This window comes from Lepidochelys kempii, chromosome 2, assembly GCF_965140265.1.
Source record: "Lepidochelys kempii isolate rLepKem1 chromosome 2, rLepKem1.hap2, whole genome shotgun sequence".
In the NCBI taxonomy this organism is placed as follows: Eukaryota; Metazoa; Chordata; order Testudines; family Cheloniidae; genus Lepidochelys; species Lepidochelys kempii.
This window is the reverse complement of record NC_133257.1, coordinates 228,292,516-228,311,182: the sequence shown is the minus strand read 5'-3', so window position 1 is coordinate 228,311,182 and position 18,667 is coordinate 228,292,516. Positions and strand designations below refer to the sequence as shown.

The following is an 18,667-nucleotide window of genomic DNA, read 5'->3' as shown; positions in this document are numbered from 1 at the left end:
TAGTCCTCCGACCCTTGTGGAGACTAGTTAACGCTTCGTACAATCACCACCAGTAAAGCTTGCAGTTATTCCTAATAACTGTGGCAGGCAAAGAAATTAGAGTAATCCACCCAGTAGTCCAACTGGGATTACAGATTAATGGTAACTCAGTAAAATACTCCAGAGATCCTAACAGTTGGGCCTGGCAGAAAGATAATGTGTGGAACACAGTAAATGTAAAAGGGTGTAGGAGAAAAGAAGATTTGGGCTATATCTGTGAAGACCAAGCATTGGAGGAACATGATGAATGCTTCTTCCCACAACCTGGGAATAAGTCTCACTGTTCCTTCAATGCTATTCAGGAAGAGGGGTCTGTTATTGTCTATGTTGGTAGACAGGGCCATCCCTACCCATATGCAAAGTATGCAGCTATGTAGGTCACCAGGAAATTTGGGGCACCATATTTCCTGATGCCCTGCACAACTGCATGCTGCTCCAGTCCCTGCTCCTCCTCTTCCCCATGCCCCCCCTGCTCTGCCTCTTCCTGCCTCTGCTCCGCCCTAGTCCCGCCCCACTCCACCCCTTCCCCAAAGCCTCCGCCCGTGCTCGGCCCCCACCCTGCCTCCACTCCCTTGAGGACTGCAACAGGGCCAGGCCTGCACTTACCAGTGGTGGGAAGTGCAGCGACCTGGCCCCAGCTGTGCTGTTGGTGAGTGCTGGGTGGCGGTCCCCACCCACCCCCTGCAGAGGCCTACCTCCCCGCCGCGCTGGGGGAGCTGCTTAGGGCCCCAGAATAGCTAGGGATGGCCCTGTTGTTAGAGCATGAGTGTGTGTATGTGTGTGTGTGTATGTAAGAAAGAGATGTAAATATTGTATTAATTAATGGACATTAGATTCAACCCATGGTGCCTTATGTTAATCACTGTTTCTGTAATGTAACCATTATTGTTAGTTGTGATATTAAGTTTACTGTGCCTATATGGACTATACAACATTTGAAAGACTGTCCTGAGTTCTACAAGGAGGTTTTCCCACATTTCACTGGGCATGGGTCTCACTGCCATTAAGGGACTATTAATTCAACCCTCCTTACAAACTGAGCTGCAGAAACTCCAAACTGCGTGAGAATAGCAAACTTGAGATTCAACACCACAACCAGCAGATCTCTAGGCTAGAAGCTCCAGTTAAAAACACAGGCCATCACTCCTGGTGGGAGACTTTGCTTGGGTGGAGCCCCAGTGCAACAGGTTTTTTGAATATCATTCTTCACCCCATTGTGGTGATCATCGGTTTCCAAATTATACTAGCAATTGGTCTGGTTCTACTGGTTTGCTGGATCCAACAACTAATGCGGCGGCTGCAATGGATTGAAGATCAGACCTAGTACCACGACTAAGGACGTGATGGGGATATTCACTCAGCACAAGCACCCCATCAACAGGGGGACTTGTTACCTATCAGCTCTGTGTTCTTGGGGAACCAGAGCGCAGTACCCAGACTGTCTGACTCACAAAAGACCTTTCCCGCCCCCAGCCTCTGCTTGAACCAAAGCCGATCAGAAGAAAGACTTACGAAAAGTAATGAAAAGGTGGTAGAAGACATACCTAAACCCCTCAGGACAAGGGTGACAGAATTAAGGAAACTCCCTTAGCCTCATTTGCATCGAAGATGGGACAGGGAGGCATCTCCATTAGCATACAGAATGGAGAAGAGAGATTCCAAGGCAAGAACCGCACTGAACTCTAGGACCACAAAAGCAGGAAAGCACTGCATGATGGGGATCTCTGCTCCAGATGTTAATGAACCCACACCTGCACACACCCAGCTCAGTAGTTATCAGACCAATTCTAGTAAATAATCCTTTATTGGTATCCAAAATACCAAGCTGCCTGATTGCACTGTCAGCTCCCTGGAAGGAATACCACCCAGAGCCGGGAATGATCAATTCCTATTGTCTAGCCTGAACAAAACAACTTTGGTATACTCCCTTGAGCCATCAGTTTACTCACAAAAAATCTAGTGTTCTCCCTTGAACCATTGTTCTTTCCCTACAAAAACCCCTACCTATGCTCAAGTAAGTGCTCTGATGCCTGAATCCAAAATCTGCATCAGTTGCACTGGGACTTCATCTTCTCCTGACTGATCGTGCTGAGGGCTCTGCCTGTCCCTCTGCTACCACCAGCACCTGGGAACCCCGATCAATTCAAGCTTCATGGAGTGGTGAGAAACTAATTCTCTCTCTCTCTCTAGGTTTCGCCTTCTGACCCTGACTTGCGTGATCAATTATAGTTCTCTAAACCTGACTTTTATAATCAAAGTTAAGTTAGATTTATTATAACTGTTTTATTTGTTTGGCTCCCCTTGTATGGTTATTACTGGGCAATAAATAACTTTCATAGTTAAGCTGGTTGCTTCTCTCTCTCTCTCTCTCTCTGCAGCAGTGCTCCTCAGACCTAAGCTAAAGATCCCTACAGTGCCCAAAAATCCTGTGGGGTTTGCTCATCAAGTGGGTTACTACTAGAACAATTGTAACGTGAAAGTGGGGACTGGGACGTGCTGAACCTGGGGCATAGGAGGGTGGCAGCTTGGAACTGCTGCTCGACCCAGCCTGTTGTGTCCAGGAGCATATAAGGGTAGCAAATTAAAAGTGCTGCTCAATCCAGCCTGCTCAGGTGTACTCTATTCCGGTGTGGTGCCCATGGCATATGAGGGTGACAGCTTGAAGGGGCTGTTCGACCCAGCCTGCTGAATCCAGGGGCCTATGATGTGACAGCTGGGAAATGCTGCTTGACCCAGCCTATTGAGCCCAGGGACATATAAGGGGTCAGCGTGGGAATGCTGATTAGCCTGGTCCTCTCAGATGTGCTCTGTTAATGTATGTGTTTGTCTGATTCTGGGACTGGAAGAACCCAGCCCTGGGGAACCTAGGGCCTGCAGGATAGCTCCATTGGGAGGGAACTTGCAGAAGGGAGAAGTAGAGCTCCATATAAGAACAGAAGTGACACAAGCAGTACATTGATAGAATTACAGTACTCTCCCCCAGAACCCTAATAAATAAGCGTACCCCAAAGTAATGGGCAAAACTGGTAACACTGTAAAGTGAGCGAGGCCGGGGCGTGTGTGTGTGCGGGCGGGGGGGTGGGGTGTCCCCGGGGGTGAGTGAGGCTGGGGCATGTGTGTGGGGTGGTGTCTCCCATAGGTGAGCGGGGCTGGGGTATGTGTGTGTGTGTGTGTGGGGGGGGGTGTCCCAGTGGGGTGAGCAGGGCCAGGGTGTGTGCGTGGGGGAGATGGGGGTCAGGGCCGATGGGGGTGAGACCGTGAGGGTGAAGGTGGGCTGTATGGCATCATAGTAAAAACTGAAAAATGTTTCATGACCATTTTATTAGATTTTAAAATCATCACACAGATTAAGGTTGGCTACTCAAGCCTTCTATGAAGCACTACTTCTACATCCTTCTTGGTTTCTTGTTATAATTTTGCACAACTCTGTTAATGAACTTCTTGAATGCAATGCATTCATCTTTGGTGGCTTCTCGTGTGTCCAGTACTTCCATTCCTTCAATTGATATGCTCATTAGTTCATTCACATGATCAGGCAGAAGGTGACTTCTTTCAAAACACAAAATTCTATTTAATGATGAAAAAGAACACTCAACTTTAGCTGTTGTGACTGGGAGTAGCAAGAGATGAATTCCTACTTCTTTCATCCCAGGAAACATACCATAAAGATCAGGTCAAGCCACTAGTGATGATAAAAAAGAAGTTGAAGTCAAATCTTCATTCATTCATTATAGGATATTCCACTCTGTGTTCAAATTCACTACCATTGCTGGTAGTGCCTCACTCCACTCAACTATCGGTGTTCTATAGGACAGGGATCTGTAAAAGCTACTTAGAGGTTGAGTAGAATCTAGAAGTTGCTGTTGTAGATTTTTAAGAATCTAGTCTGTGTACATTTTCAGTTGTTTTAACAAACACTTCTTGTCCTCTTCACTTAAGGATTCAATATAAATGCCTTCATTAGTCAACTTCTGGACTGAAGTGTGCTTCTTCCAGTACTTTTTCAATGGATAGCTCTCTGATTGATCCAAATGTAGCTTCCATTGCTGGACAAGATCTACTACTGTTGTAGCAGATGCCTGGATGTTATACCAGTAAAATAAAAACCAGCAGGATCTTATTAAAGGGGAAAAGGCAAAATGCCACGTTTATTGTGAATACAGAAAGAATCATAGTAAGCAGTTAGTTATAGCTATAAAATTCCATTCAATCTCATATTTATTCACGCATTCATTCATACACACACACACACACACACACACACACAGATTCTGCAAGGTTGTTATCATAGTTACCAGCCTTAGAGTTGCTCATGCCAAGCCACTGGCCAGGTGGCCTGGATATGAGAAGGGAGCAGGACCTTGTCAGATGCTCATCTGATACTCCTGAAAGTTGGTTTGCAGAATCAGACCCCAAAATTCTCACTTTCTTGAGTCCATTTTTATAGGAATTTATTCCTATGCCAGTCTATGGGAATTGCTTCATCATGCTGTTGCTGAATCAATCAGCAGATAGCACATTCCTGACGGCTCCGTGCTGCCAGATGTTATCTTGTTCTTTGGTTCTCCCATCCTTGAGGTTGTTGGGTGGATTCCAGTCTGCCCTCTGGGGGTCCTCTGGTTATTTCCACTTGATGCCTTCTTCAGCCAATGGACACTGGATTCTTAGGCTGGCACCTCCCTGATCATTCAGTTATCCACACCAAGCATCCATCCACATACATCCTCTATCTCTATTTTAATCACAATTTTTAACAAAGCGAGATGAATACAACAAAAGGGTGGGGAGTCTCTGGGTGCTGTTTCTGTTGTTACAGAGTATTGCTTTGAGTCTCTCTCTGTGTGAGTAGTTGTTGTTACAAAGAATTGCTTTGAGAATAGACTCTGTCTTAGAATGGTTTCAGAGTAACAGCCGTCTGTAGTCTGTATTAGAGACTAACCAATAAATTGGTTAGTCTCTAAGGTGCCACAAGTACTCCTTTTCTTTTTGCCTTAGAATGTACTAACACAATTAGCAGCTTGCAAGTTTCACAGAGAGAGGGAGAGAAACACTACCAAAACCAAGAGACCTCTTAATTAGTAATAACCTGGAATTTAAACTATGGGGAATCAAACTCATTTGTGATTTTAATACAGAACTTCTTTAATATGATCCAACATAATCCCCCTTTTGACACTAAGACTTATAATCGTCAATGTCACTTTCTATGTAGCCTATTCAAGAGAAGGTACTGTGAGGCAATTTGAGTTTGTGATTCCAATTCATCCCACATACATGATCCTAGTGATGTATCTTTACTACAAGGTTCTGGGGCAACAGGCAAGGTGAGGCACACCCACTTTTGAGGAGTCCATTCAGTACAACCTCTAGTGTCCAATAGCATCCCTCCCTCCCCAGTCCACTGGCTCGAGGTCCAGGGTAGCCAGAAGGATCCTATGTGTAATATGGGGAGTGGGCTAACCTTCAATACCTTTGCCTCCAGGGACTGTTGGTGTGCAATTTTGACAACAATTTCTCCCATTAACAAGTCTGGTTTTACAATACTGGAAACGTATTGCATCCATTCATATTGATAAGTGTCAAACAATGTTTTAACAAATGCATCAAACCCTTAATATTTCCCAACATGACGCAGAACATTTCATGTTCCAAAGTAGCTAGGGCAAGTATCTGCATTTCAGTGCATCCCATAGCTATGGCTGTGTAGTTTCCTATTTCTAAATTTTTTCTTATGCATAAGCCATGTGGTAGTATTAAGTCATTGCCAAAGATTCCATCGGGCTTTTAGGTTACCAACTCAATTTGGACCAACTCTTCATTGGCATGTACTTGTTTTTGTATCAGGCTGTCCTGTAGCTGGGGCAGAGAGCTTAATTTATTTTTAATTACCTGCAGGTCTGCAGTATTTTTTTTTATTATTTTTTTAAACACATAACAGTGCTAGCAACAAGACAAGACAAAACGGTATTGTACGGGGCAACAGGTAATTGGTTGTATAAGCTTGTGTAGTGAAGTAGGCAAAGGTATAAATGTATACTGCAATCTGCATGCGGGTCTGCAGGATTTGAGACAGCTCAGTCTCCCTGCGCCCTATTTGAAGCTTCAGATAAAACTCTCTGCTTCTGCACCCCGTTGTGGTCATTGGCACGACGCACACTGGGCAACGAACCCAACTGTTGCTTGCCTCGGGAACTCTGTGCCAGTAACAATTCTTGGCACCCCAGATGGGACTCGAGGCTGCCACCGGCAACATTACCATATGACCTTAAAGGATTTTTCCAAAAATCATACACACTATACATTGTTACAGGGGTACTTATTATCATTAAATTTATTAAAATTATCTTGTTATACCATGCCTTTTATTTAAACAAATTTGTTTGCTGACCAGGTATGTCCTTTATCTGCAGCTCCTTTGTGCTGCTAGTTCTTTCCTTCCTTTATCATTTAGGTAATTTGCATTTTCACAGATGATTCCTGCTTTTGGATTTAAAGTCATCAGCAGCTCAGAGACTCTATCTTAAAAGGAACACAATCAACTTTCACCAGAGTTTTGATTACTTTTTTAACTTCTGCTTCCAAAACACACAGCAATCTGAAAAAGAAAACCCAACCTATTATGGCTCCCTTTGGAGCCCTAATAGCATTTTAATTAAGTAGCATGTATGTTTGCACTTATTTTGCCCCTTCTACAATATACCCTGCACATGTTCTCGGGAAAATTCACATTCCTTCCATAGTTTAACTTCTATAACATTATCAATATCAATTTTTACATAAGGTGTAAATATTTCTTTTTTTGCTTATAGAGTTTTCATGTAGCTTTATCAAAGTGACAGTCTGATTACTCAGAACCATTTTAAGACTCAGTGTTTCCACTGAATGCATCCGATGAAGTGAGCTGTAGCTCACGAAAGCTTATGCTCAAATAAATTTGTGAGTCTCTAAAGGTGCCACAAGTCTTCCTTTTCTTTTTGCGAATACAGACTAAACATGGCTGCTACTCTGAAACCTGTCTTTTTGTTTTGTGCACCTCACCCCTGCTGTTGCTTCAGAGAGGCACTGTCTTTTTCAATTTCTTATTTATTTATTTTTACTACAGCTCTCATCTGCTATTTTGTTGCAAAAACAAAACAAACAAAAAGAATCCAGAATTTTTTTTTCTATTCTCCTGATTTTGACTGCCCTGCTGCAGCCACAACTTAAAAACATTTTAAATTTTGTAAAGCATTGAGTTACCTTTTAAGGGTTAAATGCCAAATCCCAAAGCCAAACAACACTAATTACCTGTGTCGAGCAAAAAGGTCTGTCAGTTTTGCAACTTTGAATTAAAGAGTCAAATGGATTTTTAATGGCATTATTTAAAACAAAAACAAAACAAACTGGTCCTTAAAACTTTACATATTTACACACACACAGATAGATACATACACATTTTCTTTTCCTTAACATCCCTTCCACACTGCTCTGTTTTTTACATCTTACATTCCCTTTATACATTTGAGGCAGTTAAGTTCCAATAGAACCCTCTTAAGTTCTTTTAGCAAATTTGACTAAATTGTCCAGTCAAATGATTTTAATCAAATAGTTTATTTTTGCCTGGCTAATTTACAGACATTCCTTTGGAAAAGGGCCCATTTTTCCTTCAGAATGGCTGCAAAGAAACCAAGAATGCTCTTTCTCTAACACTTTTCCTTTTTAACATTTTCACAAAGTTTAGCTGCTTAATTCCCTCCAGTCTCCGCAGAGTTAACTTTTTCACTCTCTTTTCTCTTTGTAATTATGCCTGGGGGTGCCATACATAGGACCTTCTCCCCCTTTATCTACTGTAATGGCTACTACCTGTTTAGAGGCAAAGCCCAATTTTTGTCTCAGACTCTTAATTAGTGATTCACAGTGACTATGATTGGCAGGTGCTCTGCCCTGCTTCAAGGTTAATTTCTTTACCATACCCTGGAGCACATAATTCTCTCTTTCAATTTTCTCAGAGGTTTTTGCTTGGTCTGCCAGGAATCTCTCTCTTTTTGCATTCCTGGAGTGTCTCTTTCACAATTTTCAGCTGACTTTGGGTATTTGTAGCCAGCACCTTCCAATCGTCTGCTCTCTTTTCCATTTGTGCCTTTTCCTCTTTACATGAAGAGAAGCAGAGGTAAGAATCCTTACATGCCTCCCACAACAACCAAATTGCTATTGCATCTCTTTTGGCAGCACTAGAAGGTTTGTATATGAGGATATACTGAGCCAATCTATCCTCTAGGTCCGAAATAGTGCAGACATCAGCTAGGGCTTGTTTAGTCCAAGGACTGTGCCCAAATTTTTGAAGGATTTGTTTAAAAGGTGTAATTTTTTTAACAAAAGGTGAGGTTGGAGTTCCTTCTGACTCCATTCCTCCCTCTGGTACTGGCTTACCCTGTTTTTCTTTTAAACGTTTTAACACGGATATTTCAATCTCTTTGTCACTCCTGGTATTACTTAGCAAGTGACACAGCCTAGATTCTGAAATCATAGCTTATCAAATTTCCTTGTCACACCTGGCACAGGTCAGTGAGTGACATAGCCTAGATTCTCTGAACCTGCTACTCCTTATTCCAGCGAGTAGCTTAGCCTGCCCCTTAGGCCTCCTTGCTGCCCCTGATACCTCAGTGAACAATAGGACTTAGGTTTAGTAATCGTAGCTTAATCTATACGCTTTCCCCTGCTACCCTCGGCCAGCAGGTCTGGTTAACCTGCTTTCCCCTGCTGCCTTCCTGGAGGCCAGCAGGTCTGGTTAACCTGGTCATTTTTAGTAATTTTAGCATAATTTATGCACTTTCCCCTGCTACCTTCCCGAAGGCCAGGAGGTCTGGTTAACCTAATAGAAATGCCCAGCTCAATAGAGCTGGTGGTGTGCACACCAATATTTACAATAACTGAGGTTTTTTTACTGCTGGATTGCACTGTTTAATGACCCAAGTGGTTTCAACAGTAGACTTACAAGAGAGAGAATGGCAATAGACTTCTCTGAAGGTAGAAGCAAAAGTAATTCACCAGGCTCACTACTTAGATCCATCCCATCTTGGCAGATACTTTCCAAAGCCAGTAATAATGGCTGGAGTAATTTTAAGACAACAGCCAAGGATCACTCATGAGAAAGCCAGAGGGTTTTCCCAGGTTGAACTAATTTGAACTTCAGTCCCACTTTATCTTCTATATTTTCCAAGATATTCAGTCATTTTGGACTCTTGCTGAAAAAAGAATATAATGAAGACATTGAATGTATAGCTTTTTTAAATGTCTTTTGAAGAATCTGCAGCTCGTACTAGCGCTAGTTGGAGTAGATGGCCTCTGCAGTGTATATAGGAGAGACTAGGGTTACACTTTTCTCTGAGCAAAGCTTGTGCTCCACCATGTCTTCCAGAGAAGTTTACAGCTCCATCAAATGCACAAGCAGCCATCTGTCTGGGGTCCCATTGACAAGCATTTAACTCTTCTAAGATGTAGGTTGTCACAGATGCAGCCAATCTGTCTTCTATAACTTGAACATCTAGAAATGCATCTACTGGCCTACGACTGACATCAAGATGACAATGGTGGGCCCCAAACCAAAATGGAGTCACATATGCACATATGCTAACTTTTCCTTAACAGTACACAATGACTTAATACTTGATGACCATTTGCATTGGTGCATTCATCAGCCATGTACGCAAATTTTTTGAATGTGGTGAGAGAGTTCTTCACTTTTTCAACTGTTGAGTCTTTCACTGTTGCACGACATGCTTCTAGACAGTCAGTTGAGTTTCTTGCAGAAAGATAGTGAGCATCTGCTGGTATTGTTTGGAACCAGTGTTCAACTTCAGGATGAACAAGTGAAAATGCACTTAACATTGGCCTCCAGTTTGTAGTGTGTGGTATCTCTTGCTTAAATAGGAAGTATGATGCCACGGCCATGTTTGTTCACATGAACTGTGTTGTGTCTGCAACATTCTTAACAGCCTCATTAACACTCACCGGTGTTGTCCTTGTCAGTGGAGACTCAGAGTTCAGAGGTGCTTTCCATGAGTTCATCTTGCAGGTTGGGGGCAAGAAGGCACCTTGCTCATTCCTCCAGCTGCTCACTGTTTGCTCTGGCCATTGTTGTTCGTTGTGCCACCGTTCACTCCATCGCTCTGTTGCCAACGGCCCTGAGCCGTCATCTTCTGCTGCCACCTGCCACTGTGACCTCTGTGAGTTGGTCTCTTAAGGTTCCATCAGCTCTCAGTGATTTTAGCTGAGCTCTCAGTGGGGGAACCTCGCTGCTAGTGCAGACTGGGCCGTCTCTTCCACAGAAACACTGTCCAGTGGACCAGTGGTTTGCTATGGGGAGTCATGGGTTCTGTGATTTCTTTCATTGAAAGCATACACAGATGGTTAAAGAGACATCTCACAGTGCTGCTCTCCTGCTGCATTTTCAAGGGCTGTGTCACATTTACAAAGAAGAAATCCCATCCCTGCCCAGGATAATAATGCATAATTGTATGCATTTGTGGGAGTTTTAAAAATTTGTTTGTGTTTTTTGCCTTCCTCTATAACATGCAGTAATGGCTACTGTTGGAGACAAAAAAGCCAACTAGCTGAACCTTAGGTATATTCTGGGGTGGAAATTCTTCTGTTCCTAAGAATTAAACTGCAGCTTTCAAAAGTCTACTCCCTTGTGAAAAATGGGTGCTGGGTTTTGGCCTTTGGTGGGGCTCTCTGCAATATTCTGAATACAATATTCTTCAACAAAAAAACTTCAAAAACAGACTCCAACGAGAGACTGCTGAATTGGAATTAATTTGCAAACTGGATACAATTACAAGTTTCAGAGTAACAGTCATGTTAGTCTGTATTCGCAAAAAGGAAAGGAGTACTTGTGGCACCTTAGAGACTAACCAATTTATCTGAGCATAAGGTTTCGTGAGCTACAGCTCACTTCATCGGATCATCATCATTATAGCTCACGAAAGCTTATGCTCAAATAAATTGGTTAATCTCTAAGGTGCCACAAGTACTCCTTTTCTTTTTGCGAATACAGACTAACACGGCTGTTGCTCTGAAATCTCCCTACAATGTGCATGATAATCAAGGTGGGCCATTTGCAGCACAAATCCATGTTTTCTCACCCGCCACCAACTCACTCCCCTGGGAGAGTGGTCACTTTGGAAGAGCTATTACCAGCAGGAGAGTGAGTTTGTGTGTGTATGGGGGTGGGAGGGTGAGAAAACCTGGATTTGTGCTGGAAATGGCCCACCTTGATTTTCATGCACATTGTAAGAAGAGTGGTCACTTTGGATAAGCTATTACCAGCAGGAGAGTGAGTTTGTGTGTGTGGTTTTTGGAAGGGGGGGGATGTGAGAAAACCTGGATTTGTGCTGGAAATGGCCCACCTTGATTATGATGCATCCGATGAAGTGAGCTGTAGTTCACGAAAGCTCATGCTCAAATAAATTGGTTAGTCTCTAAGGTGCCACAAGTCCTCCTGTTCTTTTTGCGAATACAGACTAACACGGCTGTTACTCTGAACCCTTGATTATCATACACATTGTAAGGAGAGTGATCACTTTAGATAAGCTATTACCAGCAAGAGAGTGGGGTGGGAGGAGGTATTGTTTCATGGTCTCTGTGTATATAATGTCTTCTGCAGTTTCCACAGTATGCATCCATGAAGTGAGCTGTAGCTCACGAAAGCTTATGCTCAAATAAATTGGTTAGTCTCTAAGGTGCCACAAGTACTCCTTTTCTTTTTGTCTTTAAACAGTAGAGAGGGGCAGGTCTAATAGTACTTGTGACTCAGGCAGACCATCAAGCAAAACACCTGTCCTCACCCTTTCTCTCTGGATGCCCTCAATCAGTACAGGCTAAGTATAGTTCTACTGCCCTTTACTCATACTTTAAGAATAACATTTCATTACAACTGCCCCCCCCCAAGTGATTTGTAACCCAACCCCAGCCAAAATCTATCACTGGGGCAACACAGCTCTGTTTTGGATACCTAGGTAGATTAAGTGTGAATGTAAATACAATCTGGTCCTGAAGCCTTTCCCCCCCAGCCCATCACTAGCTGTCAGGGAGAGCTAAATTAGATGTTGCTTACAAATCATAATTTGAAATTATTAGGTTGGCCAACATCACCGAAGTGAATGCACTGACATTGTCATAAACAGCTGTACAAGGAACTCCTCTATGTTCATACTTCTCAAATCTATGATACTTTTTCAAATGCACGTATTTTATGATACACTGTATATGCTTTTAAAGTGTGTATTAATGTTTCATTTTCAATTCAAATTTCCAATCACTAAACTGGCAAGACTGCATGTTAGTTCACAAAACTTGGGCGGGGTCGGGGTAAACACCCCACTGGGGGGAGGGTGTAGGGAAATCCCTGGGAGGGCGGCTTTGGGGAGAGGCGGCGGCGTTTCAGGGACGTTGCACAGGGCGCGGTGCACAGCCCTCCCGCCGACCCCGCCTAGGCTGAGCAGGGCGAGGCCCCGGCGGCGCTCGCTGCTCCTGCGCTCCGCGTCACTGTGCGGCGGCCGGGGCTGCAGGCGGCGGGCGCGCAGGGGCGAGGTGAGCTCGGGCCGTGGGTCCGCTGGGGCGGGAGGGACCCTTGCCCGGGGCCTGCGGCGCCAAGCGGGCAGCGCCCAGAGTCCCGTCCGCAGTTCCCGCCGGCAGGGCTGTCCCGAGCCGGTGGCTGCTGCAGGGGAGCAAGGCCAGACGCCCCCCCCCGCCCTCGGGCACGGCTGCCATCCGCAGCGCGGGAGGGGCCCCGGGGAGGGAGCCTGGGGGGCCGAAAAGCCAGGGCCGGGGCGTAGCGAGCGGCCTGCGCGTACTCACCCTTGAGCGCCGCGTGCCGGGGCCGGGGGGCCGTGCCCGAAACAACCGCTGGGGCAGAGCTCTTAGACACTCTCCCAGCGTGCCCTGGTCTCCCAGCACCTTGCCCACAGCTGCCCCTGCTAAACTACCCCAGGGCCGCTGGGACGGGGGAGCTCCGTGTGGCTCGCCACAGGCCCAGGAACACACTGAGTAATGCTAATGTCCCCTCCCCGCTGCCAGTCTGCGTACCCCGTCCTGTGCCAGGCTAGGCTGACGGCCGTTGAGTGTGATTCCTTGTTTGTTCCGTGCTTAGGTGTGCCTGCTGTTTGCAGACTAGTACAAGGAGCAGGCCGCAGCCCCCTGCGCTTCACAGTCTAAGGCAGGGGTGGGCAAACTTTTTGGCCCGAGGGCCACATTGGGGTTGCGAAACTGTATGGAGGGCTGGGTAGGGAAGGCTGTGCCTCCCCAAAAAGCCTGGCCCCTGCCCCCTCCCTTCAGAACCCCCCAACCCATCCAATCCTCCCCCCGCTCCTTGTCCCTTGACCGCCCCCTCCCGGGACCACTGCCTCCCGGGACCCTGCCCCCTATCTACCCAACCTCTGCTCCTTGTCCCCTGAGTGCCCCCTGACCCCTATCCACACCCTCACCCCCTGAAAGCCCCCCCAGGACCCCACCCCATCCAACCCCCCATGTCCCCTGAGTGCCCTGCCCCCAGTCCACACCCCTGCCCCCTGACAGGCCCCCCCCAGGACTTCCACGCCTATCCAACTGCCCCCTGACTGCCCCCCAGGACACCCTGTCCCTTATCCAATCCCCCCTGCTGCTCAGAGCAGCAGGAGCTCCCAGCCCCGCTGGAGCCAGTCACACCGCCCACACTGCTGGGCAGGAGCAGCAGGCCAGAGTGCTGGTGTTGCTGTGTGGGAGGGACCGGGGCTAGTCTCCCCAGCTGGGAGCTCAGGGGCCCCGCAGGATGGTCCCGCGGGCCCTGCGGGCCGGATGTGGCCCATGGGCTGTACTTTTCCCCCCTCTGGTCTAAGGGCTTGTCTGCAGTTAAAAGACTGCAGCTGCCTGGCTGTAGCACTTCAGTGAAGACATTATTTATGCCCATGGGAGGGCCTCTCCCATCCACATAGGTAATCCACCCCACCTTCCCAGAGTGGGTAGCTAAGTCCATGTGGGTGTAGCCCTCCCATTGGCATAGTGCTTTCTACACCCAGAGTTAGGTTGGTATAAATGCATCACTCGGGTGTGGAAAGTCCTAAGCAATGTACTATACAAACATAATTTGATAGTGTTGATCAAGCCAAAGTGTGACATAACACTATAATAAAGGAATTACAGTAGTACAAAGGTTATAGCAAAGAGGTATTTGTTATGTGCACATTTAAAAAACAATATCTTCTTTTTAAAAAATCAAATATAAAATGTTATGGATGGTGTTTAGACTGTAAAACTGCAAAAATCAGTAATGAACAATTAATATCTGACTGTAAACAGACTAATATGAATTATGAACACAAAGGGTAAGTGCTAGATGCTTTCCATCTTTCCTGAAATACATTTCTAGCCTCTAAAATTTAACTGCTTACATATTTCATTAATGAAGCACCCACTGGACAATTCAATACTCCTGAAAAGCAGAACAACGGGGCTCTGTGTTTGAGTTACTGAGATGTAACCAGAGGAACTGTAAACAGCCTCCAAGTAATAGATTCCCCATCTTGTTTTGGGCATTCCTCCCCCAATTCTGAGTGTTATGCCACCAAGAGACTTTTCTGGCTTTGTATCATTGTGTTGGTTGGTTTCTCTATTAGATATGTCCTGACTTACCGAAGGGAGCTGGGCTTGGTGACTTCTTCTAGGTCCCTACATTTCTGTAATTACGTTTTACAATATAAGAGGCAGAGAGCCAAGCAAAATAGATAAAAGTGGAGTGGGGATACGTAAGCATTCTATCTAAATCAGGCTTGATAAATATTATTTTGCTTCAGATCCACATCATGGAAAACCAAGTGTTTGAATCCTGTGAAGAAAGAACATTCCAGTACCAGAGTTCTCTTCCTTCGCTGCCAGTTCCTACTCTTGATGAATCTTTAAAGAGATACCTCGATGCAGGTATAGCTGTTATAGTCACTTAATAAACTTTTCTCTTTTAGAGAGGTCCAAAAATTGTTGGAAATAGGTGTTTGTTTATATGGGGATGCTGGACAAACAAAGGCAGCCACGAGCAAACAAAGATTTCAAGGCATTTTTCACATTTGTAAATACAATTTTTTATTACTGTTGTTTATACAGCTCCAAAAGTCTGCTTGGGTCTTTTGAAAAATCTGACTTGGCAAGGCTCCTGCCCAAAAGAACTTACCATCTAGTAAACAAAATATCACAAAGGAAAAGGTGGCAGGGACAACACAAATATGAAGAAGCTCTTCTTTTTTTTTATGCCAAATGGAATTGGCTGATTCCTAAATCATAGGCTTCTATCATGTCAGACTCTTATATAGTAAACAAGTTGCAGATATAGGAATGAGCTGTCTATATGTGGTTTTTTTCTAAATAATTCTGTCCTTTAAATCACTCCCAGAATTCTGAGACTTCTGAATTTTTCCTTGCAACCTTTGCAACTACTTCAATTTCTCCTGCTAACCCACCTGTAATGGAAAAACTTTACTCAAGCAACTACCTTGGAGGTGGGGCTATGACAGCTATACCCAGCCAGAAACAAACATTATGCCATAATTCCTAGATCCACAGAGGGATCAAGTACTGCGGCACTGAGCATTGCAAAGCCTAACTTTTAGACACCTAAAAAAAAAAAAATCACAGGAACTACAGTGCAATTCACAGAGCCTGAGTTAGGAGACTAGGTTCCCTATACAATGAATTGAGAAAGATAGACACCTTGCAATGGGATCCACAAAAACTAGCTAACAGGAGATGCCCCGTCTCTCTCAGGAAATAGGTGCCCCTCTGCAGTTTGGATTTAGGCAACTATTTCTACTTGTGATCCATGACTGGGAATCCTTCTCTTCAAGTCAGGTGGCTTAAACGTCAAAGCCAGAGGTGGGCAAACTATGGCCCGCGGGCCACATCTGGCCTGTGGGACCCTCCTGCCCGGCCCCTGAGCTCCTGGCCTGGGAGGCTAGCCCCTGGCCCCTCCCCCGCTGACCTTCCTCCCATTCCCCCCCACACACCCCCCCGCAGCCTCAGCTCCCTGGGCCGCTGGTGCAATGCTCTGCATGGTGAGCTCTTGCCAGGCAGTGCAGCTGCAGAGCTGCAGCCTGACCTGGTGCTGTGCTGCGCAGTGGCGTGGCTGGCTCCAGCAGGGTGGCACGGCTGCCTGTCCTGGTGCTCTGGGCGGCGCAGCTGTAGCACCGCCAGCCACTGGCGCTCCAGGCAGCGTGGTAAGGGGGCAGGGAACGGGGGGGTTGGATAGAGGTCAGGGGAGTTCAGGGTGGTGGTCAGGGGGCGTGGGTGTGGATAGGGGTTGGGGCGGTCAGGGGGCAGGGAACATGGGGGTTGAATGGGGACGGGGGTCTTGGGGCAGTCAGGAATGAGAGGGGGGGTTGGATGGGGTGGCGGGGGGCAGTCAGGGCTGGAGGGTCCAGGGGTGGTCAGGGGACAGGTAGGGGTGGATGGGGCAGGGGTCCCGGGGGGGCAGTCAGGAATGAGAGGGGGGGTTGGATGGGAGCGGGGGCCGGGCCACACCTGGCTGTTTGGGGACGCACAGCCTCCCTTAACCGGCCCTCCATACAATTTTGGAAACCCGATGTGGTCCTCAGGCCAAAAAGTTTGCCCGCCCCTAGTCTAAGCCATTTCTTGTGAGAATGAGTTAGGTACCTGCCTCCCTTACCCAAAATGGCTGGAGGAGGAGATGCCCACCTTATAACTTTTAGCCCAGTGGTTAGAGCACTCACGTGGGATGTAGGAGAAACAGGTGGTTCAGCTTCCCCTCTGCTTGATGGAGAGAAAGGATTTGAACAGGGATCTCTCACACTTAGCTATGATATATTCTGGTATGGGTCTCCTTCAGTCTCTCCTGTTGAAGCTGTTCCACTTTGGATAAATAATTAGTCATTGGGTGAGAGAGAGAATGACATTCTAGCCTGGGTTGTGGGAGACCCAGAGTCCAGTTCCCTTGCTCCATTCACTCTTTCATTATTTATATACAGTAGAACAGCTGCAAAATAATGAGAGCAGTTGGAGTGGCCCCTGGGTCTCCCACAACCCAAGCAGCTGCCCTAACCACTAGGCTATAGAGTTCTTCATTCTTTCTCCCCCCTCACCTCCGTGACTCTAAGTATTTATCCAAAATGAAACAGCTTCAACAGGAGACACTGAGAGACTATCCCATAGCTCAGTGGTTAGAACACTCTTCTGAGAAGTTTGGGAGGCCTTTGTTCAAGATGGCTGTTGAACCTGGGACTCCCTCATCCCAGGTGAACGCTGTATCCAGTGGCCTAAAGTTGTAAGGTGGGTGGTGATGGAACCACCTCCTCTGGTGGCTGGATTTGGAGTGGGACCTGATCTGGTAGGCGTCTTCTAAGCACACCTACTGGATTGGGGCCCTCGGATGAAATAGGCAGAAGCCTGCCTCACCCCCAGTTCATAGATTGCACTGGGGCTTTGGGAGGAGATAAGCATCTGCATGCCTAGAGTGAGGCAGCAGTGCATGTGCTCAGAGGCAGAAACTTAGGCACCTAAGGAACTTTTACATTAGAAATGTAGGCACCGAGCGAGGTTAGATGATAGCTGAACAAGAGTTTCATGGATGCAGTGGTGCCTAAAACTCAGACTAAGGCCTCCATGTACCTTTGTGGATCTGTGCCCAAATCCCCAGACTCACTTTGCATCCAATTCTGCTCCCATTGAAATCAGTGGAAAAGTCCCAGTTGGTTTTGTGGTTGCAGGATCTTGCCCCTTATGGCTGTGTCTTCCCTGCATTGTTAGCTCAAGATATGAGTTTTGCCCCTAACCTGACTCCCATCCATATACACACACAAGTTTCTAGCTCCACTAAAGCAGTGCTTTAAGCCTGAACATGCTAACCTGTTGGGGTATGTTTACATTGTGTTGTGAACCTGAGACTGTAGGGCCCAGGCTTGTGGACTTGTTGTTTCCAAGCCTGTGCTTCATGTTGTATTGTAACCTTGGTTTTACAATTGCTGGACCTGTGTCTCAGACATACTAACGCATCCAGACTGCATTACACAGACTTTCTGACTCTGGTCTGCGGCTTAAGCTACATCCACACTACAAAATGACAGGGGTTGGACCCAAGTCACAGCGGGACTCAGACTCTAGCAGGGTCCTAGGACCTGAGCCAGATTGATTTGCATGTGAATAGAAGTGAGACTTGGGCTCAAACCTGAGTCAGAGCCTGGGGTTAGTATGCAGTGTAGAGACACTCACAGGGTATGTCTACACTGCAATAAAACACCTGTGGCTAGCCCATGTCAGCTGATTCAGGTTTCCCCTTCCCCTTCCGAGTCCCAGAGCCTGGGCTCGGAGCCTAAACCTCTACACTGCAATTTTATAGCCCCTCCAGCCTGAGTCAGATGACTTGGGGCAGCCACAGGTGTTTTATTGCAATATAAACATACTCTCAGAAGGTGGGCTGAAGTTAGAGTGCTTCTGATGCTCTAGCTCAGGGGTGGGCATTGGGCAAACTACAGCCCTTGGACTGGATCCAGCCCGTGAGCTATTTTAAGCTGGCCTGTGAGCTCTCACTGGGGAGTGGAAGCTGGGGCTTGCCCCACTCCGGTGCTCCTTAGGGTCGGGGGCTACACCACACGGCTCCCAGAAGCGTGGCAGG

The 18,667-nt window shown here is 46.4% G+C and overlaps 2 protein-coding genes across 5 annotated transcripts in view; one reads left to right on the top strand and one right to left on the bottom strand.

Moving 5' to 3' along the window:
* Positions 1 to 18,667, bottom strand: part of OLAH (oleoyl-ACP hydrolase) — a 111,349-nt gene that overhangs the window by 42,958 nt on the left and 49,724 nt on the right. The gene's annotated exons all lie outside the window — the stretch shown is intronic.
* The window catches only part of CROT (carnitine O-octanoyltransferase), a 35,510-nt gene continuing 29,317 nt past the window's right edge, over positions 12,475 to 18,667 (top strand). The window contains exons 1-2 of one of the 2 annotated variants that reach the window (XR_012157567.1): positions 12,475 to 12,609; positions 14,847 to 14,970. Coding sequence is in view for 1 of the 2 variants with exons in the window: in XM_073334087.1 (XP_073190188.1) it covers positions 14,856 to 14,970 (115 nt within the window). In the remaining variant the exon portion in view is untranslated. The remainder of the gene's footprint in view (positions 12,610 to 14,846; positions 14,971 to 18,667) is intronic. The other variant, XM_073334087.1, reaches the window with a different exon arrangement.